The following is a 25,395-nucleotide window of genomic DNA, read 5'->3' as shown; positions in this document are numbered from 1 at the left end:
TATATGTGCATAAAAAAGATTATCACCTAGGTTTTCTAACCTATTAAGCAAAACTTTTATACCTATAAAGGAATAATGTAAGTCATTATATGAAATATTGACTAGTGAGTCAAAATAAGAATCTTAGATCACAATTCAGGCACAGACCTTCTCTGGGTAAATCACTGTGTCCTTTGTATCTTTTTTTCCCTTCTCTGTTTAGTTAAGCTGTTTTATTATAAGCTCCTTGGCACGGGAAGGTTCTGTCTTCCATTAGCATGCCTAACACAACAGGACCTTAATTTTCACTACAGTCCCTGAGTCCTCCTATAATAAACAAACCATATATTTTCCTGGTTTACAGTAAAAAAACTCTGAGGTTCTTTAATATTCATCACAGTTCAGCTATTGGGACCTTATATCCTTTGTTTTCTTACAATGAATCTCAACATGAAAATACTATATTCCCTGAACAACTATTAGCAATATTGGAGATTGTGTCCTAGAGATGCTTTTACTACCGTTTTGTGTACACTAACAGTAATTTCTGTTTTCTTTGATACATTCGCTGTCTTCTAAAATATCTTTGCATCTTGTTGACCTTTTAAAATGCTGCTTTGCTCTGGGCTAATGGCTTCAATTTATTTCTTCAATTCTTCCCAATTTGTTATCTTGCTTAGTGTATGGGATCATAGTCTTTATTTAGTATATTCTAGTTTGATTTTGCATTCCTGGATTAATTATATATTTTCCTAGCCAAATTCTGATTACTTTTTGCTAGACAAGTTATATAGATGATACAACACCTTTTGAATATGATCACATTGCTTCTTGCTTTGCTTTTAGATCCCACATAAGCTACAAATTCTTACGTTCAGGCATATATAACTGTAAGCAACAAAAGGCCTAAATCTGACTTCTCAGAAACACTGCCCAGCTCTTCCCTTTGTGACCTACACTTAAACTAGTTTTACATCCCAGTTTCTTGGCCTTCATGATGATTTCTCTTAGCCATTAATCTTAGATGGGCTGCCTTGTCAAAGGCTTACAAGTAGACAACCTCCATTGAATTTCCCTTATCTACAGTGGCAGAAATGTCTTCAAAGAACTCCAGCAGGTTAGTTAAGCATGACCTCCCCTGCCTGAATCTATGCTGGTTATCCTTAATCAAACTGATTTTCAAGCTGTTCTTTCACACTTCCTTATGGTAGTTTAATTCTCCCCACAACCCTTGTTAAATTCACTCACGTATAGTTTCTTGGATAGTCTTTAACCTTTTTTGAAGAAAGAAAATTTCCTTGCTTTTCTTCAATCTTTAAAAATAATTCCTAGACAGATCTGGTTTAAATTTTGTCACTAAGTAGCATTTTGTCCCTTTGAGTTCTTCACTAGCTGTTTAAAAGTATGTTTCCAAAGTTGGTTTAGATGAGAAAAAATGAAAATCGCAAAAAATATGTACTTCATGTTGTTTCTTTTGGTGGTGGTGGTGGGTTTTTTGTGTTCATGTGTACGTGCTATTTTATTACATGCAGTAAAGTGGAATGAACTGTTGTTGTCAATAAAGAGTGGTAAAATTCAACAAATCTTGGTTACTTTGCATTCATGGAGGTGGGAAGCAATTCTCCAGGGTGCTGTAACGCTCAACCCAGTGGAATAGCTATGAAAAGCTGTTCCAAATGCATTCCTCCTCTTACAGGGAGCCAAAATGCAATGTGTCATCCTGAGGGAAATGGACTTAGTGACAAATTCACACATCTGTGGCCTCCAGTCTTGATTACCGTTACTCCCTGCACCTTGAGGTGAAAACCCATGTAATGTTGCAGCTGATAAGCAAGGCAATATACTGCCAGCACATCACTCCATTTTTTTTCAGAAATCAGTGGCTGAAGTTCAAGGTTATGGACTTGAGCAGCAGAAATTCAATGGGTTAGGGTTAATTATTTCAGACGTGGCATCCCCCTGTTTGGCACCAGCTTGCTGGGACTGCTGCACTCATAAACCAAGGGGAAGTTTTTTACATGATTACAAAATGGACAAAACTTGAAGAACAGTGAAAGGTAACTTTGAAGCTAACTCCACAAGAGACTGAAAACACTGCAATTCCCTCTTTCTCTCAGGCACATGTACACACATGTACTTATACTATATTCTTTACTATTGTAACTGGGCACCATAAGAATCACTGGAACATAGAATCCCTAGGGTGGAAAATAGTTTTGAGATCATCAAGCCCAACCGTACCCGTCCGTTACTAAATCACATCCTTAAGCACTTAATCTACAGAACTTTTAAACACCTCCATGCGTGGTGACTTAACCACCTCCCTGGGCAGCCTCTGCCAGTGCTTGATAACTCTTTGAGTGAAGAAATTTTTCCTACTATCCGATCTGAACCTCCCCTGGTGCAGCTTGAGGCCATTCCCTCTTGTCCTATCTTGTGTCACTTGGGTGAAAAGAGCAACATCCACCTCACTACAACCTCCTTTCAGGCAGTTGTAGACTGATAAGATCTCCCCTCAGCCTTCTCTTCTTCAGGCTAAACAACCCCAGTTTCTTCAGGAGCTCCCCATAAGACTTGTCTTCCAACCCCTTCACGAGCTTCATTGCTTTTCTCTGGACAGGCTCCAAGACCTCAATGTCTTTCCTGTAGCGAGGGGCTCAAAACTGAACACAGTATTTGATACAGGGCCTCACCAGTGCCGAATACAGAGGCAGAGTCACTTCCTTGATCTTGCTGGCCACACTGTTTCTGACACAAGCCAAGATGCCATTGGCCACTGCTGGCTCATGTTCAGTCGCTGTCAACCAACAGCCCCAGGTCCTTCTCTGCCAAGCAGCTTTCCAGCCACTCTTCCCCAAGCCTGTAGTGCTGCACGGGGTTGTTGTGTCCTAAGCGCAGGACTCTGCACTTGGCCTTGTTAAGCCTCATCCCTTTGGCCTCAGCCCATGGATCCATCCTGTTTTCAGATCCTTTGGCAGAGCATCCCTGCCTCAAGCAGATCGACATTTCCTCCCAGTTTAGTGTCATCTGCAAACTTACTAAGGGCGCACTTAACTTCCTCATCCAGGTCATTGTAGATATTGAACAGGACTGGACCCAGTACCGAGCCCTGAGGAACACCACTTGTGATCGACCTCCAACTGGATTTAACTCCATTTATCACAACTCTTTGGACCCAGCCATCTAGACAGTTTTTAACCCAGCAGAGTGTGCACCTGCCCTGGTCAGTGGTAGCCAGTTTTGCAGGCAGAATGCTGTGAGACACGGTGTCAAAGGCTTTACTGAAGTCCAAGGCTTTACTGAAGTCCAAGGACACTATATCCATAGCTTTTCCCTCATCTATTAAGTGAGTCACCTTGTCACAGAAGGTGATCATAAGACTAATGCATGCAAATCCAAATGGAAGCATTACACCTAGACCTGATTTTTTTCATCTTTCCAATACCAATGATGTCAGCAGAGATCTGGCAGGTATCTTACAAGTTAAGCAGCCCTGCAAACTTTGCACTAAAAGAAAAAAACATATTTTGCCTAGGTAAAATGAATATAAACCACAGGACAAATCAAACAAACACTCTGACAATAGCATATTTTTTTGGTAAGATTTCTTTGTAGATTTTATAACATAATGATTGTCAAGTCCCGAATAATACAAGCTATTGATTATTTCCTGTAACAAGATGAAAATAGGTATTGCAGCACCTCTCTTTTAGGTACTTCCTGGCAAATGAAACCCAGAGTAGTACTCCAGGTAGACTACTTACAGTTCCATTATTCATAGAATAATTGAATAATTCTACCCCAAAAGTAAACTGTAACAGGAAACATTCACAGCACCAGCGGGGGAAGTCACAGAACATGCCAGAAAAGAAGGATGAGAGAGGCTTTCACTTTCTCAAGGAAGAGGCTGCTGAATGTTGATTTTTTTCACAACCTAGCTAAGTGCTCCAACTGTTAAGTTACTCCGTCTACTGTGGGAAAATGAGAGGGCATCACTTCCACCCCCAAGAATGTCTTATGTAAGGCCAAAGTTGGCAGGCGCACTTAAAGAAAGCCAAGCAATTTTATCCCTATGGAAGAGCATCTATATTCACTGAAGACTATAACAACTGTTCAATAACAGTCTTGCACAAATTGACAGCATGTAACCATTCTGAGTATGCCAAGAAATGTAATTTTATGCTCAAAGGACATTTTCTAATGAAAAATAAGCATGTGTAAATTAGGGTGTTTCTGGGGTTAAAGTGGATGTTGAATGGTAGTTCAGTAATCTAGATACTAGATGTAGGAATCTTCACAATAAAGGGAGAGCTTGATGCTTAAATTCTTCTGTGTATTTATTTACCACCGAGTGTCCTCAACATCCATGAAATTAATTAGGAACTGGAGAGTTCAGCACATATCAGATCTAGCTCTTGAATTAATAAGTTATATTATATTGCGTAAGAATAATCAGCAGGCTTTTATTTTCTGAAATTTTCAGGTACATATGCAAGACTAACAAAAAATTATTCTACACAGAGAAAAGAATATTGAAGGAGTATGCCAGCAACATAACAGTAAGAAATGCTACAGTTTATCAGCAAAATCTCTAATAATATTCTCTGCAAAAGCACTATTCTTATTCAAGCAACTAAATGGCATGCCATCTGATCCTTTAATGAAGGTGGTTGAGATACTCTATATGGTATTTTTCTTATGATCAAATGAGTAATTCTTAAAATACTTAAAAGTAGTTCGTAACATATTAACAAAGTACTACACAAATTAAGTCATCCCAAACCAGCATAAAGTATTGCTACCTAAAATAAGCAAATGCTTTTTAATTAAACACGATATTTTTTTTAAACTTAATATTTGATCATGGTCTTTAGATGCTTATTTTGTCATTATAAAAAATATTTGATATTTTAAGAATCTAGCAGAAAACAAAACTTGCTTGAAAAATAATTTTGCTGTCCCATTAAAACAGTACTACTCAAAGAACGCAGTCTTTCCCTTGTCTCATTGAAAATTCAGATTGCAATACTTCAGATACATTACCTCTTGCCCAGATGTAGTCATTTTCCAGTTATCTTTCTGAAACTTATTTTCTAAAGCTAAACAATGATTTTGTTTGCACAGGACAGGAGTAATTAACACCTTCCTTTCCTGAATATGCTATGTCAAGAAATATACAGAAATTTCTCTTCTATGGAAATGAAGTAGGACCTTTCAGAAAAGAGTAAGAACAGTTATGGCACACTTACTAACATCAATTATAGTCTGTTTTCTTCAGTCTCATGCTACTCTTGTTTATAATGATCAGCTATTCTTTTCCTAAGTATTTATTTGCATCACTTTGTTTCGTTTTTATAATGCTGACAGACTTTTTGGCAGACAGTCCTGAGAGAAAGAGGTAGTATAAAGAGGAAGGACAGAATTTGTACATCCCATTCAGAGTCTGCTTAAATACATGTAGGAAGGCTACTGCCTTAGGGAACAAGAGAAATGATTCTTTTTTGCACAGTGACAAATTTTCTAATATGAATCTAAAACTAGAAACCTACAGAGCTCAGCTCATGTAATATTTGCATGTTTTAAGATTTGAGACAAGCCTCTGTCCAGGGGTAGAATTTTCCACGTTATTCTCATATTTTTGCAATTTGTTCTAGGTCTGTGTCTTGAGCCAGGGCAGAGTGAGGGAAAATTGCTTGATTTAGAAGGATAATAGAGTTTCTGTATTCTCAGTATAACAGACTTCTTCCCAAAACTTTTCTAACAGGAATTCTTATCTCCAAAACCCAATTTTTCACTAGATCCCATCATTAAATTTTGTCACATCCCATACCAGTTTTAAACAGGGTTTTTTGCTTATTGTCCCAGGAAAGAAAACACCATCAAGATATGAATTGTGACCAGTGATACATTGGACTTGGGCTGGCTGACCACGAAGGGGCAAATTATAACATGTACACAAGATGAAGCTATCGTACAGTGATCATTATTATTATCAGTGAACTATTAACAAACTCCATGGAAATCGATGTCAGTGGAAGAGCTCATTAAACACCTGTTTTGTTGTATTTTTTTTTACGAGGACTTAATTTTCTAAACATTTCCTCTTTTGTCCCTCTAGAAAACACTCATAGGCCAAAATGCTGACCATCACTGTCATATTGATTACTATTTATTGGAAAGCAAACAATCAATTAGTCATTGATGAGAATAAAGACATAGGTAATGAGATGGTAGGATAAAGGAAAGTAGCTCTATATAATGAAATACAGGCTGTTATTCTTTTAAGTGCAACAGCAACACTGACTACAACATCATGATAGTTAAAAATCATCAGAAATGCATTGGGGAGTCATATATTAGTATTACTTGGAATTACTTAGCATTAACGTTCATATGGAATTTTTAGGTGTGCATAGGAAAAGTGTGTAACTTATGAATTCATATCATCCCTTCCTGTCTATCAGATGCAAAGTTCTGTGGAGGGTGAAGTATTTCCAAAGGGCAGGAATTGCTTTGGAAAAGGAGCAGGTAGAAGCTTTAAAACAAGCAAACTGCTGTGCTTCTCTACACAGTAGGAATTAAATTGTAAAACAGATTGTCAGAAAACAGTGTAGTAGTCTGAATTATGAATAGGTTCAAGAAGAGATTCATGAAGGTTAATTTGTTGATGGATGTTGAACATAGATGCAACCTCCGGCTAAGAGTTCCCTAAACTGGCCGGAGGCTGCTAAAATATAAGGCTGTATCTTGTTTCCTGCATTTTTTCTATGCATTTGCTAATGGCCATTGTCAGAGAGAGGATATTTTGGTCTGATTTGATGTGACACTTCCTGCATTTTTAAATATGTGAAGACTAAAACTTAACCAAAGTCATGGGACTTAAACAAAATCTGGGCACAGCTTATGTCCCTGACTTAGTTCTTCAAGTTTTAAGTGTGTCCTGTGCCCATCTTCAGCCTTTGTGCTGGTTGCTCCTAGTGCTGAAGTCATCACAGATTAGACCCTGGGTGCTTTCTCCGTGAGAACATTAAACAGCCACTTGGAGCATAACAACTCCTTCAGCAGAGAAGAATATTATAGAGAGACTGGAACAAGAAAGATAAGGTCTACAAAAGGAAAATTTTGAAGAAAAAATAGGGGGAAAGAGAAATAGTACCTAATATTGCAAATCTGATGGTGCCAGCTCTGCCCACCCTATGAGATAAAAGCCATTATTTTCAGCACGTCAGCATAAAGCCTGTGTATCACCTCAGCAATTGAACTACCATGACCACACATGTCCTTGTCGTTATTTACCAGACCACGTATCAGACTTACACAGTGGTGGCACCAGGGCTTTCACTGCGAGCGCTTGCCATCAGAAAGTTGAAGTTTTGAGCTGTGTTATCGGTTCTGCTTAGCAAGACACCAGCCTTTGTAACTGGGGACAATAAGGGAAGGTGACTATGCAGTGCTTTCCAGTACGAGAGTAATGGAGATCAGAAAAAAATTTCAATAATTATTGATGAATGAGAGTGATCCTATCTGGTCTATGTCCTCTATAAAATACAATTCAGCATGAAGCTGCTACGGGCTAAGTTTCAGAAGATGAGGGGTTATTTCTTAGAATCACAGAATGGTTTGGGAGGACCTCAAAGATCGTCTAATTCCAACCATTGATTCTTGGTTCTGGTGATGCAGGAACCATAGAATCAAAGAATCATAGAATCACCAGGTTGGAAGAGACTCACCGGATCATCGAGTCCAACCATTCCCATCAATCACTAAACCATGTCCCTCAGCACCTCATCCACCCGTGCCTCAAACACCTCCAGGGAAGGTGACTCAACCATCTCCCTGGGCAGCCTGTTCCAGTGCCCAATCACCCTTTCTGTGAAAAATTTTTTCCTAATGTCCAGCCTGAACCTCCCCCGGCGGAGCTTGAGGCCATTCCCTCTTGTCCTGTCCCCTGTCACTTGGGAGAAGAGGCCAGCACCCTCCTCTCCACAACCTCCTTTCAGGTAGTTGTAGAGAGCAATGAGGTCTCCCCTCAGCCTCCTCTTCTCCAGGCTAAACACCCCCAGCTCTCTCAGCCGCTCCTCATAAGGCCTGTTCTCCAGACCCTTCACCAGCTTTGTTGCTCTTCTCTGGACTCTCTCCAGAGCCTCAACATCCTTCTTGTGGTGAGGGGCCCAGAACTGAACACAGGATTCGAGGAGCGGTCTCACCAGTGCCTAGTACAGAGGGAGAATAACCTGCCTGGACCTGCTGGTCACGCTGTTTCTGATCCAAGCCAAGATGCCATTGGCCTTCTTGGCCACCTGGGCCACTGCTGGCTCATGTTCAGTCGCTGTCAACCAACACCCCCAGGTCTTTCTCCTCCAGGCAGCTCTCCAGCCAGACTTCTCCTTCAACAGGAAATAACACTCCCCAAACCTGAGTTGCCTTCACAATGTTGTCCACATTGTCCATATCATTCTCTCTGTTTATATCATACCTTGCATGATGGGTCCTTACACTCTGGGATTAACTATAAAGCAAATTAACAAATCACAATCTGCACATCTCATTACTTGAAGTCAAATTTAAAGAATAAATACAATAATAGAAATCCTAGAAAACAATTGAGCGGGAGAGGGCAAGAGTAAGGATTGATTTAAAAAAATAAAACAGTCCTGACTGAAACCACCATTACATGCTGTCATTCTTTTTCACATGTAGGGGTTTGGGTTGTTAGGGATTTTTTTAGATAGCTTATCTTCCTCAGTTGGTACTATTGGCGAGTGTGTCAATGAAATATAAGAATGATTTCCATCAGCTGCCTGTGTTGCCCTCTGTGCTGAATGCTTATTCCTCACCTGGCACAGTCTCTGTCACCACAATAGCTTATTTTTTCACAGTGGGCAGTACATTATCTTTCTGGCATCAAAGGGTAGTTTCTTTTTTTAATTGATTTTTTCCCCTGAGGGGACCTGATCCTCATGCACATGACTCTTTTGGAACAGCACCCAGACAACAGCAGTGTGACTGAGTAGATCTGAGAAGCAAACAGCTATTGAGACAGTTGCAAAAAATGCTTTTTCTTTACGAAACTGTACCTGAATGTAACAGTGCTGTGTGACAAAGCACATTCAAAACATTTGCACAAATCTATCCATCCTGCAAATATGGTCTGCAGAGCAATGTATGAAAATATCAAAAGAAGATTGGTGCCTATTTTACAGTGGCAAAATTAGGTAGATATCTTTTCTTTCCGCCACAGCTGTGAAGTACTGCCTCACCCCTTACAAACGGCCCATTTCTAAGAAAGAAAAATGGACCCCCAAGGAACTGCAATTAGTTACCATCAACGTGGGATAAAAGTAAAAATTACAGATACTCATTAAGGAAATAAAGTGGAGGTGGAACTGATTGCTTTTAATTTTGGGCCAGGACAACAGCTTCCATTATCTAATATAGGCAGCAGTCTATGAGTTGGCTTCACTCCAAATTCTGATTTGCTGTTGCTTTTAATGTTTGCTTTGTAATCACAAACATTTTATTCCATGGTACATCAGATCAAGAGGGCGGAGGGGAAGGTGCTACGTAAATAATTACCTAATAATTACAACAGTTTTAAAGAAAAACAAACCACAACTTATTCTTAGGAACCTCTCCTTCTTAAAAAAACCCACAATAATTCCAGATTTGGAAACTGCTTAAGTCAGATATTACCTGGGATTTAACAGATATAATAGTAGTAAATGCTGTACATTGTTGTACATTCTCTCTCTTTAAAGCACTATGTTTCATTCAGATTATGATGATTCTCTAATGTAAATATAAGTACAGTACAAACTCCTTGACATACAAAATTGCTGAGATCTCCAGTTTCCTCTCGAGTTAATGAGAAGCACAGATATTTGGCAATTTTTGGTAACAATACAAATCTAGGATCTTGACAATAAACAGTAGCTTCCTCCCCGTTCCCAGCATCCTTGAACTTTGCACTAAAACTCGTTTTTCAGGCAAAATGAGCTCAAACAGACGCTTTTAGTGTTCAGTATATATGTGTTCTTCTATTCAATAAATGACTGTTCTCCTCATCAGGTATTTTGGAAAAAGGAGGTTGGTTTTCATACTGAATGCGTATGACCTAATGCATCATAAGTGTTTTTCATCCATAAGTCTGTTTCTTTATCAAATATTCATGTAAGTAAGTACCATTTTACCTTAATAGGTTGTGGATACACTTGAGATGCACTGCCAGTAAAGTGGACTTTGTATAAGTCAGTAAGGAAGTAAGACAGAAATAAAGCTTTCTCTACAACATGAAAACTTGACGACTCGTCCTATGGTCCTTACTCAGTCAACTCCCACTTTGAAGACAAGGGGATAGAAAGGTCTGTGAGAAATAACTATGCTTGTAGAGGCTGAAATTACTGCAGTCCAAACTAGTTTGATGATGAAATGACTAGTACTGTAAAGAAGATGCACAAGGCTAACTGGAAGGGGACTCCAGAGCTCAGTCACCTTATTCAGTATACAGAAATTACAGATCTGGACTTATCATTTCTAGCAACAGGAACTTGGAATTATGGACACAACAGGAATCAACACTAACAAAAAAACCAATTAGGTGTCTGTTTAAAGAGAACTAATAATTTGAGTATATATGAAAAAAAGGAAAACTGAATTCACTTTGACAAAACAACTTCTCCATTTTCCTTCCAATGTGATATGACTCATCTCAAATCCATTGCAAAGCGGTAAACAAACTACACCAACTCAGTAGCCATCATCTGCCAGGAACATTTTAAAAAGAAAACCATTACTGAGCTACTTTTCTTGTCTTCTATACAGAGAAACTTATTTACCCAGCAGAAACAGCACTTCACATTATCTTCTTTTCTTTTACCATTTTTCCCTCACTGCTAACAGCAACCTAAGAAATTCCTCTTTAAGCCAGTAACTTACTTTTTAAGAATTAAATTCAAGTGGTTTGGACTAACTTTAGGTATTTTCAAAACAATCTATTTCATTTAAAACAAATTGAAAGAGGGAAGTTCAGCTCGATTAGTAATAAGATTGTACATGGGAAGTATCTTGGATAACGATTTAAATATGTGGACAACAGCTTTTTGAGTTTACTTCTCATTCATTGGACTAATTTTATAATTGGAACTGTAACAAAAATAAAATTACTAGTCCTTCTTTGTTCTATAATCCTTCTGTAATCTAATTTCCTTAAAATAGCTGCAAGATAAAATATCGTCATGATATAAATGACAACTATAAACTGGCCTCTCCACTCTTCATTATCCATTACTGGTTTTATTATGACTATTTATCCTCATTATACAGTTAATAAACGAAATCTAAATCACTGGATAATGCATCTTAAATTATCTTCTCTGCTGGTGTAAATGAAGAGAGCTCCGTGAAGAGAGCTTCATCATGTTCTAGATTTTGAACTATTTCCTGTTCATGGATTTTAAAATCTTTTGGGTCAGGCCCATCACTGTCTTAAATGATACTAAACTGAAAAAGGAGAGCACCTTCAATTTCCAAAATATTCCCTGATTCATTGCTTCAAAGAAATTATTTTGGAGCTTTTCAAGAGTTGACAGGAAAAATCTAGATCGTCATGGCAACATGAGTTGAAGAAATCCTTCTTTGCTGTTTGCATAGATCATCTCCATGCTATCAGTGTGTTTACTAAATGTTGCTAAAGAAAGCAATTAAAGCTTAATCTCTCCTCAGAAGCAAATAAATTATATAACTATTGAAAGCCAGTAGAGTGAGATGCACTTAAAGAAAAGGTCAAAAATATTGAGGCATCATGTACCTTCAAAGTAAACGGCATTTCTGCAACTGTTTGCATAGCATTTCAGATTAATAACTAAGAGTTTTAATTATCTTTAGTATTATTATATCTGTTCCAGCACCCTTGTTTTACTGCAAGTTCTCTGTGTGATATGTGGCTATAATAAAGGCTAGATTCCAAGTCCATTAAGGCTAATGACATTTATATATTTTCTTTTTTTTTTTCTAACTGGTCAGATTCTGACATACAGCAAACCAAATTATTCAGCTGACAACTAGAGTCTACATCCAACACACCTAGTTCTGCACAGCAGAATGTTTTTTCTCTACAAACTGGCAGACTTGTTTCAAGATAACTACGTTACGTACCTGGAAAAAAAGAAAGGAAAGTATCAGCATTTGCATTTCTGTTAATTAAATACCACGATAAAGCCTCCCCTATGTAAGTTTCATAGAAAAGCAAGGCCAAAATAGCCAGCTGAGTATAGCTCACAATCAAAATGCTACTACTGCTGCCACTGTTGACTTCATAAAATCTATTAACACTACATTCTTCAGTGTTAGAGACACTGCAAACAATGGGTCAAAGCATGCACTGGGGATATTCATGTGCTAAGATAATGAATTTAATTTCTCAAGAGAGATGTCTGCAAATGCAGAGGATCACTGATTGTGATGTTCGCAGTTGTTTGATTGTACTGATGCTCTAAAAGTGAATTATAAAACAGCTTCCCCCCCTAAAAAATGCTTAGTATGACTCAATCTATGTATTATAGGAAAAAATCAGCAGGATACCAATAGAGAATTTGGCTGCTGGGGCAGAGCTAAAATAGTCTACTTAGTCACTTGGGAGCAGTCAGATTCTGGATTGATATCCCACAGACATTAGTGAGAACAGTGTGATTTGTCATGACCATTTTTTCACAACCAGAAGCATGAAAAATTAAGTCTAAAAATAAGTCAAAACACTTTGATTTTTTTTTCTCAAAATGTTCTTTTCAAGAGCTTCACTGTTGTGCAAGAAGCATCAATTTTTTTTTTTCCTTCCTTTTTTCTTATCATCTGTCACCTGCATTCATTTTCTAAGGTTCAGGGCAAGGCAGGTTCCACAAGATCTTGTGTATTCCTGTAGTGCTTAGCCACCTGCTTCGCAACATCAGCTGCTTCTCAGCAGAATCACCTCCCTGTTCCTTGCTCCTCCAGCTGTGTTGGGCACCAGCAGTCTGATGTGGGTCCCAAGCTACAGCTCAATCTGCATTATATGCACCATGAGTTCAGATTGAGCCCTGGTGCATTCGTAAAATTCAAGTTCTAGCTCAAGTACATCATGCAAAAGCAAACCTGAGCCCTGGTTCATGTGTTTTGGATCCACTAGGCAAAGTGAGTGAAGCTCCCCCATCTATTTCAGCAGCAGACATTGCAAGCACAGTGAAGATGCTTTAAATCCAAGCTACATCTGGAGCCAGATTTTAAAAGAGAAAATATCCTGGTTGTGTCCCCATTGTGTTTAGGCTCATCCTTGAACCTAAGCTTCAAACACAGAGCAAGGCCAGTTGCACTGTGCGTTGCTGGTGTTTCAGCACCAGTGTAAGCAATGCATGTCGGAACTCTTGGGTTTTGTATGTGAACTATACACGACAAGTAATGCAGGTCAAAATAATTAAATAATTATTTATGAAGTATTATATATCCTGGCTACATTTGATCTGCAGATCATAAGATCAGGCGAAGTTCTTACTCTAGCCCTAGATTTACTTTCTAACAGGAGTCAAGGACTTGCTGAAAACAACAGAATTGTGACACAATTTCAATAAGAAAGCTCCAATATACATTTAGAAATGGCTTTCACTAATAAAAAAGACTGAAAACTGAGGCAAGAAATAAGAAAGGCTTCATACGCTGGTAAAATTGCACGATAAACCATCACCTTGAAACTGAGGATAAGGTGTGAAGCAATGCTGCAAACTGTAATTTTAAAATGCTGACTATATTTTATGCAAGTTTGCAAAACAAACACTGCACACAAGGTTTCATTCATTATTATTTATTCAGCTCTGTCTCAGCTGCACTGCTGCAAACGTTTCTTTTGAAAAGCCACTGTACAACAGAGACATGAATACGGAACATGATCCTGTACTTCAGTATCCATGGGATACTATAGGAGAGACAGAAAACATCTGAAGACTAAAATGATACTAGGTTTCTCTGTATATTATCCTTAATAGTTTCTTTAAGGAAAGAGCTGAGGGAAAAAAAAAAAGAGGAATCACGGTAGAAGTCAGACAAAACCATATTTGAGATATCAGAGATGCCATTTAAAAACAAGTTATTTCCATAAATATATAAATCTTTTAATATTATCAAGGGCTCAGATTCATCCATTTTTTTTCCTTTTTTCAGTTTTACATGGATGTATAACATTGTCAGAAGTTCCCAGTCATGAGATCTCATATTAGACGGGATCTGGCTCCACTATCCAGCTGCAGTATCCACCGCGTCTGCCTTATTCAGAGTACAATCTTTTCAAAACTGGCCAATCCAGCTACTGTTCAAATCAATAGAAATTTTGGGTTTCACTGAAGCAGAATAGGGCCCACACAGCTGCCTGAAGTTACCTTTTACTTGACAGGGATGACTCAAAAAATGAAGCTGAAAGAGGTAGAATCAGTATTTCAGAATATGCATGAATGTATTGTTAAAGTGCATAATTTAATAATTATAAAGCTGTAATAAACTGATTAATTTTATGCTGGAAATTATAGCATTACTATAATTGCAAGAAGCTGTGATATTTTTTATTATCTTTTCCCAACAGCAAATCATTGATGATATTCTGATTAATCAAGAGGAATTCTGATTAATCATCAGCAATATAACAGTCATTAAATCTTGCTATGTACTTTTAAGTGAACGTGCACTCTGGGTAAAAATGGCAGAAAAACCCTATTGTCTGGTTGATTTGTGTTTTCTTTAATGAGTGAGAGATAAAGAAAAGATCATCTCTAAGCAAGTAAGACTTGTTATTGGCAATATGATGCAGTATTTTTCTTTTCACTGCACGCACACCTCCATTTACCATTCAGTTACTAAATACAGACAACTGGTAAATGTTGCCTTTGTGTATCAATATAACACTAGCAATAATCCCAGTAATTTGTTTAAGCAGTTATTCTGTTGAGAAATGCTTATGACAAATATAGTGTGTATTTTCTTAAATGCAATAGGAATGTCACTGCTGGAATGAAGCCTTTCATCCAGTCAGAACAGAGATGTGTGAGGACAAAGTAAGATCTCACAGTTTTCCTCAGGCATGAATGGCATTTTTCCCCATTTCAAAAGTTACTGGTTGATAAAAATGGTTTAAAGGAAATTGCAACTGACGTAGAAAAGTAAAACATCGAAGCAAAAGAAAGTGATTCATACACATGAAGAGAATTTCCATACGATACTTATTCTTTATTCACTGCAGAAACTGGAAGAACATCCAATTAGGCTCAGTCTAATCTGGCTAATTTTGCAGCCACATGGAGAACTAGAGGCCTAATTCTTATTCGGTAACCCTGATTTAAATCCAGTTGTATGCTCGAGTATATTAGAGATCATATCTCATATTTATACTACTGCTTCAGTGGGTTGCACAGCAAAACCAGCAATTCCCCTTTCTATACTGCATCCCTCTGCTGGTTACAGGCAGCCCAGCACCACAATGAGTTATCTGTGCTTATACTTAAAGCTGTTTACTGGCAGAACTATGTCATCATAGCCAAAGACACGACAGTTCAATACAGATTTGAGCAAAATCAAATTATATTGTATCTCTAGATTCATTGGAGGCTTTACACAGTCACACTGTGGAGTAGTTACTTGTCCGAGGAAAGATCGCAAGAGGAACTTCATTGTGACTGTGTACAGATGACGTGTCTTTAAGAAGTTGAGATCGGTGGTCCCTAGGGTTTTTCAGCCTTTCTACAGAGCATGGTGAATCTTGAATGAATTGGTTTCAGTTTAAAATATTTACAGCTTCAGATTTTTCCTAATTCAGCGAAGCCAAAGTTTCTGTGAATGTAAATGGTATTGAAGCTAAAGTCTCGTGGATGTCTGTTAAAAACTCACATATATTAAAGCATGTGTAATGATCCTACTCTATAGTAAGTAATAATAAGACAAAGAGGTAGATTCCACACTTGAATAGAAAAAGCAGTCTGTACAGGCAAAAAAAAAATGACATCTGCCTTCCCCCCAACCAAAAGCCCATGCCTGATGAAAATCATATAGGTCTGTGTAAAGGGACACAGGAGTGACAGTCAGTAAAAACAATGTGCAGAATGGTTCCAATACAACCAGATCACAGACAGTGCTGAAGTGCCCTCACAAATGTCGCTATGTCCTGAAAGTCACGTGTGCTCACACCTCCATGTGCTTGAGCATTGTCCCCATCTCCTCACATGAGTATCCTCTTACACACACATCAGCGTGTGTATCCCACCCACAGAGAAACTGATAACCCGGTACTGGCTGGTGATGTGAGCTCAAACCTCATCTATGTGTTCAAAGGTCTAAAATGATTGTTTGGGGAACCTTAGTTGAATGGGTATGCTCTACACTGTATTATATTCAAGTTGACCATATTTCCTATTCTCATGCAGAGTTAAGGTCATTATAAACATATCTTGGAAAATTGTGAAAGCTACGTATCTTACCAAAATGTAAATGCATTTTTAAATTAAAATATTATGTGCTCAGAGCTGGGTGTTCTCCTCCTTCCTATGGCCATTTCCTCACTGGGCTGGGGTTGGGAATGAATCCACAGAATAGAGGGTTTTGCAGCTGGATATTCAACACCTAGCTCCCATGTTCTTTCAAAAAATCTTTTTTTTCCCATTTATTTTCCCTAGAATTGCTTTAGTCTTCCCTGAAAGAGAAAAAAGCCTCTCTAGAGAGACCAGCTTCACAGTTTGAGAAACATTGCACTAGAGAGAGAGAAAATACATGACTTTAAAAGAGACAAACACTCTCAGTCCAACAGGAGTAGACCTTGAACATAGTAGTAACTTCACGTGATGTAGTCATAGCAATTATTTTGACAAAGTGATAGCAGCACATAAAATGTTTTGAGTTTTATTTCTTTTTCTCTCTCTCTCTTTTTTTTTTTTTTTAACAAAATCCTAAGCTGTAGGTGTGGGAGTCCTTTCACAGTATGGATTAAACTTAAGAATAGAATTGTCTTTCCTTTGCTACTTCCACTCATCTGAACGATACCTCCGCGCATAAGCATACTTACACACTTTTTACTGGAGGCAGTTAGGCGACAGTGAAGATGTTGTATTTGGTTACCTGAACAAGTTCAGGAAATGATCTCGAAAGCAACGTACCAGGACAATTGTAAGTATTAAGCAACACGTATTTCTACTTTGAAAGCGGGTTATCCACAGATTTCCCCCCCCCCCGCCAGGTCACATCAAAAAAAAATTTTAATCTTTTATTTTGAATTTCAGTCTGAGTTCCACCTAAATCTAACACCCCTAGCAGTATGAATTTTTACAGAAATGATACTGATGCGTTTTATGTTTCAAGTACATCAACAGGGGGTTTTAATGTTTGCTTTTGCTAGGATATAACCTATCAGAATTAGCAAATGGCTCTATAAACAAGCCCATCTTAACATGCAGAGCCAAACACCATGCTGCCTGTCTTGTTGAAGCATTACCACTACGATAGGGTGGTTTCTAGGAAAGTGGTTCCTTTAAATGACTCCATACCAACTTCCCTTGACATAATGAAGAGGGAAGAATCCCCTAAATGTTTTCCAAAACATTCAGATGCATCAGTCAGACAAAATGAGTCCAAAGAAATTTATAGAACTGCACCTCAAGTCTACCAGAATGAACGGTGACGTATGCTCATTTTCATCCTTTCTTGCCTGTTTAGAAAGTTACAGAAAATTGCACAGCCACAAAGGGTTTCCATTTCATTTCATGACAAGGAACAATGAGGAAAGCAGCCCACCTCTCATTTTACTGAAAGATAAGGGAACGCCTGTGGCAACACCTTCAGGAATTCAGCACTTTTGTTTCCTCACAAAACCCCCAAACCAACCAAAACCATGGTATATTCCTAAAACCTTGTCTATCAAATTATTTGACTGCCAAAGGACTGGTAAAACAAAGAGTTCTGGGATCTATTAATTAAAATTTTACATGCTCCTGAAAGCCTAGTCTCTCCACGTTAGTAAGGAAGGAGTTCTTTCACTCTCTAAACTATAAATGTAATTTCAGCCTCAGGATTACTTTTCACTAAATATAGATACCTGCGCTCTATTGCCTGGGAAGGCAAATGGGGAAAGAATTATGTCAAACGTCCCCGCTGGTTCCCCTTCTTCTACCTGTTGTTTGACTTCAATATTAAGTCAGTTCGTAGCCTTTAAGTAGGTGTGTGGCTGCTTCCCATTAAGCGGGGTATAATTACACTCTGCAGAGCAGCATCGGAGCAGTGCCCCAACGTTCCCTTTGTATGTAAGCAAACCACGTCGGATCTCCGCTCAATAACCGCGGTCCAGCCTCCAGCTTTTCGCATGTGCTGTCAGCCATGAAGGGAAAACACTCAAATGTCAAACGACACAGACGGCTGGAGTGTATTTAACAAACGAGAGGAGGGTGTCGGGGCGCCCCGGGAGCCGCTCCCAGCCCGGGGACCCAGCGGGTGATGCTGGAAGTTCGAGCAGCCCTAAAAAACCCCGGGATGCGTGTGCCGAGCCCAGACCTGGCTCTCCGGGAGCCTCCCAGCGCCGGAGAGCCGGGAGCCTCCCAGCCCCGCAGAGCCGGGAGCCTCCCAGCCCCGCAGAGCCGGGATTTCTCTGCTTCCCCGCAGCGGTGGGTGCGGGCGGAGGAGCGGAGCCGCCGCTAAGCGCTCCCCTCGGACCGGGAAAAGCTCCGGTTCGGCTGTTCCCACACCGGGCTGGCCTTGAGCTGCCTCTCTCCCCGCTGAGAGCGGCCGGGGGGGGAGGGAGAGAGGGAGAGCATCCATCCCGAGGTGCCGCCCGGGAGGACGGAGGAGCCGCGGGTACCCGCAGGACGGGGAAGGCTCCAGCCTCCATCCACCCCCGCGTGGGGAAAAAAAATTAAGAAAGCAAGCAATGAGAGAAATAAAATGGTGGGAAGGATGTAAAGCGCCTCGGAAGGGGTTAAGGGAGCCTCAGGCAGCACAGACAGCGAGGGGAACCGTCCTCCCGGAGGCAGGAGAGGCAGGAGGGGTGGGAGAAGGCAGAGGCTGTGACGGGGACAGGTGCTCAGCCTCCCTCTCTCTCTCACACACGCGTCTCTCCGCGTGAAAAAGCGCAGGGCTAACGAGAGGCGAAGTGAATAATGGGGAAGTTGTTGTCTCCAGCGCTGAGGCAAGTGATGGGGCTGAGGCCAGCACTTAAGTTGTGTAACCCAATTCTCCACCGTCACCCTCACTCGTTTCTCCTCCATTGCTTTTTTTTAGGGAGAAACCCAGCTCGGGGAAGGGAGTGGGACGGGTGGGAGGGGTGGGAGACCCTCCCTACCCCACGCCGAGCAGAGGGGAGCACCTGGCGGAGGGGGGGGACCCCATCCCCGCATCCCCATCTCCGCATCCCCATCCCCGCACCCCCATCCCCGCCTCCGCGTAACTTGCGGGGAGCGCAGGCGGCTGGAGGCAGGCGGGGGCGGCTCATCGCGGCCACCCACCCCTCTCTCTCCCCCCACACCCTGAGCAAAAAAAAAAAAAAAAAAAAAAAAAAAAAAAAAAAGTCGGGGGAGGCGGGAGGAGGGGGAAGAGCCCAAACTTGGCAGCCCGGGGACTGTCCCTCGCGCGGCACCGAGTTGAGGAGCCGATGGTCCCAAACTCCAGGTCTGGGATGCGGCTGCTGCCCAACTCCAAGGGCTGGTTCCTCCCGGGGGGAGGGGGGGACGCGGTCAGCAGGGAGCAGAGCCCTCGGGGAACACCGGGAGGGATGCGGGGTTTGAAGAGAGACCGGGCTCGGGAGAGCCTGCTGGTTCCCGGCGCAGACACGGAGCGAGGGAGAGAGCTTAGCTGATGGTGATGGAGAGGGGGGGGATGAAATCAGTGCCATAACCACAGCCGACACGAATCCAGTGCAAGAAACCCAAATCTTACCCTGAGCTGCAGTGAGGAGCCCCGCGCAGAAAACCAGCAGAGACTTGAATTTCCTCCACGCAGTCATGTCTGCAGTTATTCCACACACACACATGCACTCACACCAAAAATAAAATAAAAAAAAAGCACTAAAAAAAAAAAAACCAAAAAAAAAAAAAACCCACAAAACCGGGGCGGCTCTTCTCGGCTTGCGACCGTGTCCTCCGAGCCGGCAGCGAGGGCTTAAGGACAGAGAAGCAGCGCGGGGCGAGGAGAGGCGGAGAGGAGCGCTCCGGGTCCCGAGCGCCGCGCAGCGCCCGGCGCCTCCTGCAGGACTGCGCGGGCGGCTCGCTGCGCTCTGCTCATCGCATCACCGCTCCCGCTCCGCTCGCAGCATCGTCGCTCCCGCTCGCAGCATCGGTCCCGCGCCGCTCAGCGCCCCGCGGAGCCCCCGCCGGCCGCGCAGGGGAGGGAGGGGACGGAGAGAAGGAGGCGGCGCAGCATCCACGGCTGCCGGCGGCGGGGAGAGAGGAGAGAGAGAGGGGAGAGAGAGGAGAAGGGGCAGCGGCGGCAGGAGAGGGATGCGGGGAGTGCGAGGAAGAGGAGGAGGGGAGAGGAGAGGGAGGGATCGCGGCAGGAGCGGCGCAGGCAGCGCGGCGGAGCGGCTGGCAGCCGCGCGAGGAGCCGCCGCCGGACTCAACCATCAATCCCCACCGAGAGGGGAAGGGGATGCTGACGAGCCGCCGAGCCCCCCGCCGCCCCGGCGCTGCCGCCGCCCCAAGGGAGAAGGTTTCCCACCCTCCCCCAGAGCCGGTGCGGCAGCTCCGGGGCTACGTCGCCTCGGGGGATGCTCCCCGGGCTGCCCCGGCCCCGGGCTCCCCCGCCTGTGCTGGGCTACGGGTCCCTGCTCCTGGGTGACAGGTCGGACTTCGATGGTCTCAAAGGTCTTTTCTGCCTTGGTTGAAACTCCCCGCTGCTTCGCTGGCGGAGAAAAGGCTTTGGGGTCCAGAACGTGCCCTCCTCGCCCCTTCCAAGTTGCTCATGGGAACGAGCTGTCGTTCCCGAGGGAAAGGGTTGGAGCCAGCGTCTCCTTGAGGAGCGCTGCTTTGTCTTTATGTTGCCATTCCCCAAGTGTTCCTGTTGCCAAGAGGAATTTCTGCCATTAACTGCCTTTCCCAACCCAAACCCATACCAGGGAACGCACTGTAGAGACGGAGCCTTCCCCATCACCGCCACCCTGGACCCATCAGGGATGGTTCCCTGATCCCAAGGGAGAAGAAATGGCCCAGGGCAGGTCTGTCCCAGGTCCCCATCCCCCTATGGCCCTGGCAGGTGATGCCTTCTGCCTACAGTGGCTTCTGTACCAGGCCTGTCTGTAAATGGGTAGCAAAAAAAGTCCTGACTTTCAATCCAGTAAGAACCATAAAGATCGTCACTGTCACTGCACACTGGGCCTGGCTTCATAATTAATGTTTATCTATATCCATAATTAAAATACAAAGGCTCCTAAGAAGGAAAGACAGAAACGCGAACACCTTTGGAAAGGTAGTTTAAAGGTTATAATTATTCACTTATGATGAGTTTTCTTTCCTGGTGAAACAGGCAAAGCTGTTTTCTCATCGTAAGCTGCATGAAGGTGGTGAATGGGCACCGAACACTTTGTAATAAGCTTGTATTTATGTATAAACGTTGCGATTCTCACTCAAAATATGTATCTCTCCATCTCCAGGGCCAGGCAAGATGTGGAAACAGATGTAGCATTGCTGCCATCTCGTGGCAAGCCTTCCCTCCCTCTGTCTCTGTTGCCATCCCTAGCCTGCTCTTCCCTTCATTCCCAAACCCACCGTGCTCCCTAGCCGGGCCGGAGCACTTCCAGAGCAGGGATGCAGTTTTAGTATTCATCCATATTTTAAAAAACGCCTCGGGGACTCGTTTTTGCATTAGCGAAAGTAAAATGATGCTAATAGTTGTTAGTACCAGACATCCTGCAGCCAAGCTGCTGTGTGGAATTCCCTAGTCGGAGCTGCTCCGGCTCCTTCTGTATAATCTTCCACTTACTCCTTGTCAGCAGACTAGGGGGGATAAGCTTATGATGGTGAGAAAGATCGAAATGGTCCCTAAGCTTAAGCTGAAACTCTTCATTTCTGTTTTGCTGTAGTCTAAGGCTTAAATTTCTGAAAAGATGGTATTTTAACATTGAATCTGGCGAAAGAGATCACAATGGTTTTTAGTTTTGTTTCATTGCATTGTCAATTGAGTTTGAAAAGTTAAGAAGTCATAAATAAATTCCATTCATGGCTGCATGGGTCTAGTTGAGAACAGTAATGACTGTATTTTTCTTACTGTGCTGTTTTAAGTAAGCTCTCCTGTCTGAGAAGTTGCTGTTTAACCCTGCTCATAGCAGATTCTGCAGAAGCTCCAGTATGATAAAATATGTGCTTTCTTGGTCTTGACTCACTCTGATTAGATTTACTGTTTCCTGAGGCTTGCTATTCTTCTGAGGATTTTCTGGGCTTTACTGAGGCTTTGGTACCTGTTTCTTTCTCTATTGAGCTAAACAAGTGGCAATTTCTTCCCCTCGTAGCATCTAGATAAAGCCAAACAACTGGGCACCGTAATCACTATCACTGCAAAAGATGCTTTTGCTCTTTCCTTACATCTTATAACAGTAAACCGTATGCATAAACATTGTGGGCCTTCTGTACATTGTCACTCATCACCTGACGTAAATGAGACAGCATAGATCCACCTCAGCTAATGTTTCAGGTTCTTTACAGACTCGAGTGGCTGTCACAGTGACTTTTACAAAGTCTTTTTGACTCAAACGTTCAGCTAAACCCATGACTGACGAACCAAAGCTTGGCATTCCAGGACACCAACCAGGCTAAAGCTCATAGTGCTGCAGTAGAATCATAGAATCATAGAATCACCAGGTTGGAAAAGACCCACCAATTGAGTCCAACCAATCCTATCAAATACTAAACCATGCCCCTCAAACCCTAGTACCTAAACATGATAATTACAGAAGACTATCTAACCTAATGACTGTGATCTCTCTATTGTATTTTAAGCACCTAATGTACTACCATAAAATTCCTAAATTTATGAGTTTGAACAGAGGCAATATTTCTCTACGATCCCTATATAAGTTATCGGGAAGTGTATGTGTCAAGACTGTTTGTACTAATCAGGGTGATTTAAAGGCAACTTGACACGGTTTTATTTTTAATTGAGAGATTGTCCTTTCGTTTCCCTATGTCATATAAAAAAGGTCTGAAAGTTTAGCTTCTCTTTTCTGTTTTCAACTTGTTATGTTAATAATTTTGAATACATGGTTCTCTCTTGTTTTCTGGGAAGAAGCAGCATCGTTCTGTAAGGTGCAGGAATATTTGCATGTATCTGAACAAAACTACTGATTCAGAACATAGTTGAAAATACACTATACACTCACTAATAAGGAATGCTTGAGGGAACCCATAAACAGAATTCACACTTGCCAGTGTAGACAGAAGGCAGTAGCTTTCTGCCAGAAGGTTATTCTTGAAGTCTTAAATTAAAAAATTTAAAAGTTTAAAACCCAAAACAGTACATTTGGGGGAGGGGGTGGAAATGTGTAAAAGAAGAGAAATCTTCAGCAGAACACAGATTTAGAGCTGGGAAGTCAGCAACTAGAATTGTTCTCCATGAGCAATGTCTTTTTTTTTTTTTTTTTTGTCACACCATCTCTTTAGTTGTTAGCAAAAACAGAGAGCAGAGTTCTGAATACTCTCACTTAACATATTGTTTTTTCAATAGCTCTGTTTTCAGACTTGAAACGTCTCATTATTTCTTCAGTGGTAATATTCTTTCAGACTGGAACAATAAGAAATATTTATACGTACATATGTTCCTAACCCCAATTTGTTATACAATGAAGTATAAAAAGGAGGCCATGCCACCCACAGACTGTCTACAGTTAGAAATTTTCTTCCTTGGGTTCAGATTTGCCTCTTCTTTCTTTTTGTGGTAACATTCTGTCCAAACTAGAAGTTTCTCTTGTGAGATTGACAATAATGATGACTACAGCTACATCGACTACAGCTGCAACATCAGCTACAACTACATCATTGTTTTATGCACTGTACTGGCACAGGCCAGTAAATGTAAGTGCCAAAAGTCTTCTAAGCTGGAAGCAGACAGATAAACCAGGAAATAGTTGTAGGGAAACTGATGGTTACAGGCTGGCAGGGAAGACACTTCAAGGAAATACTGGTCAGCAAGAAAGGGTGTTAGGATATTGTTGTTCAAGAGGGCCCCCAGGGACAAATTAATCACTCTACTATACTTTATTCCCTCTGGAGTGCTTAGGTTAGGGGGAACAGTTGGCAAGACTATGGGGGGAGATGCATGTTGCCTGTTTTAAAGTACCCTCAAGCATTACTTATCTCCTCGGGGACAGGCTCCAGCACACTGTTTCTTTTCTAAACACCTACACTGATCCCATCTGTCCTTAAGGTGACATTAATAATTGATGTTAGGAAGATGAGACTTCCAAAACACATTTCTGCCTTTGAGGGAAGGTGGAATTTGTAGGTAGCAGCCTTCAGGGTGCCTATAGGAGACAACAGTGAGGTCATTCCACCTAGGTACTGTTGCTCAGAGACTTAACCATTATCGTCTTGGAGGGTTAACAGAGGAAAAAGTAACTTCTTTGAAGCAGTTAGAGGACAATAGATAATCTGTTTTATAGTTAAGCATAAGGAGATTCTGCAAAGCATGTGCTATGCTATGTGAGAAAGTTTGAAGCAGCCTATTAACATGTGAAGTGACAGTAGTTAGCATTATGGTTTAAACAGACAAGCAAGAGAGTATCTTGACAGTGAGTTAAATGTGAGAGTGTCAGCAAGCTTTGAGGATGAGAAGTATTATAGTAACTCCTAATCAGATGGGAGAGATGAGGAAGAACCAGTGGAGGGAGTCAAAGAATAGCTCAGAAAACAATCACTTTGTTCGCAATCTGATTGGATATGGGAAGGGCAAGGCTGCATGTCTCAAAGCTGGAAAGACACTGCTGTTATTGAGACAGAAGAATAGGTGTTTGGTTGTGAGGAGACTTTAGACAGACCTTTCAGGAGCACTCCATATCCACGTGTACTGAGAGCCTGAGACGGTGACTCCTGGTTACTTCACTTGAGCTCTTTTGCCTAAGAGTGACCATAGTGCCAAATGATCATAGAATCATAGAATCATAGAATAACCAGGTTGGAAGAGACCCACCGGACCATCGAGTCCAACCATTCCTATCAACCACTAAACCATGCCCCTCAGCACCTCGTCCACCCGTGCCTTAAACACCTCCAGGGAAGGTGACTCAACCACCTCCCTGGGCAGCCTCTGCCAGTGCCCAATGACCCTTTCTGTGAAGAATTTTTTCCTAATGTCCAGCCTAAACCTCCCCTGGTGGAGCTTGAGGCCATTCCCTCTTGTCCTGTCCCCAATGATGTACAGCTATACAGTGTCCTAATTATGATCTCATGC

The 25,395-nt window shown here is 41.7% G+C and overlaps 1 protein-coding gene across 1 annotated transcript in view; it reads right to left on the bottom strand.

The window, feature by feature from the left end:
* Nucleotides 1–19,966, bottom strand: part of CSMD1 (CUB and Sushi multiple domains 1) — a 1,116,699-nt gene extending 1,096,733 nt beyond the window's left edge. The window contains exon 1 of the mRNA XM_069851527.1: nt 19,900–19,966. Coding sequence (XP_069707628.1) covers nt 19,900–19,966 — 67 coding nt within the window. The remainder of the gene's footprint in view (nt 1–19,899) is intronic.
* Between the last annotated feature and the right edge of the window lie 5,429 nt (nt 19,967–25,395).

Source organism: Phaenicophaeus curvirostris, chromosome 2 (genome assembly GCF_032191515.1).
Source record: "Phaenicophaeus curvirostris isolate KB17595 chromosome 2, BPBGC_Pcur_1.0, whole genome shotgun sequence".
NCBI classification, from domain to species: domain Eukaryota; kingdom Metazoa; phylum Chordata; class Aves; order Cuculiformes; family Cuculidae; genus Phaenicophaeus; species Phaenicophaeus curvirostris.
Note: the sequence above shows the minus strand (reverse complement) of the source record. Positions and strands in the feature narration are given on the sequence as shown.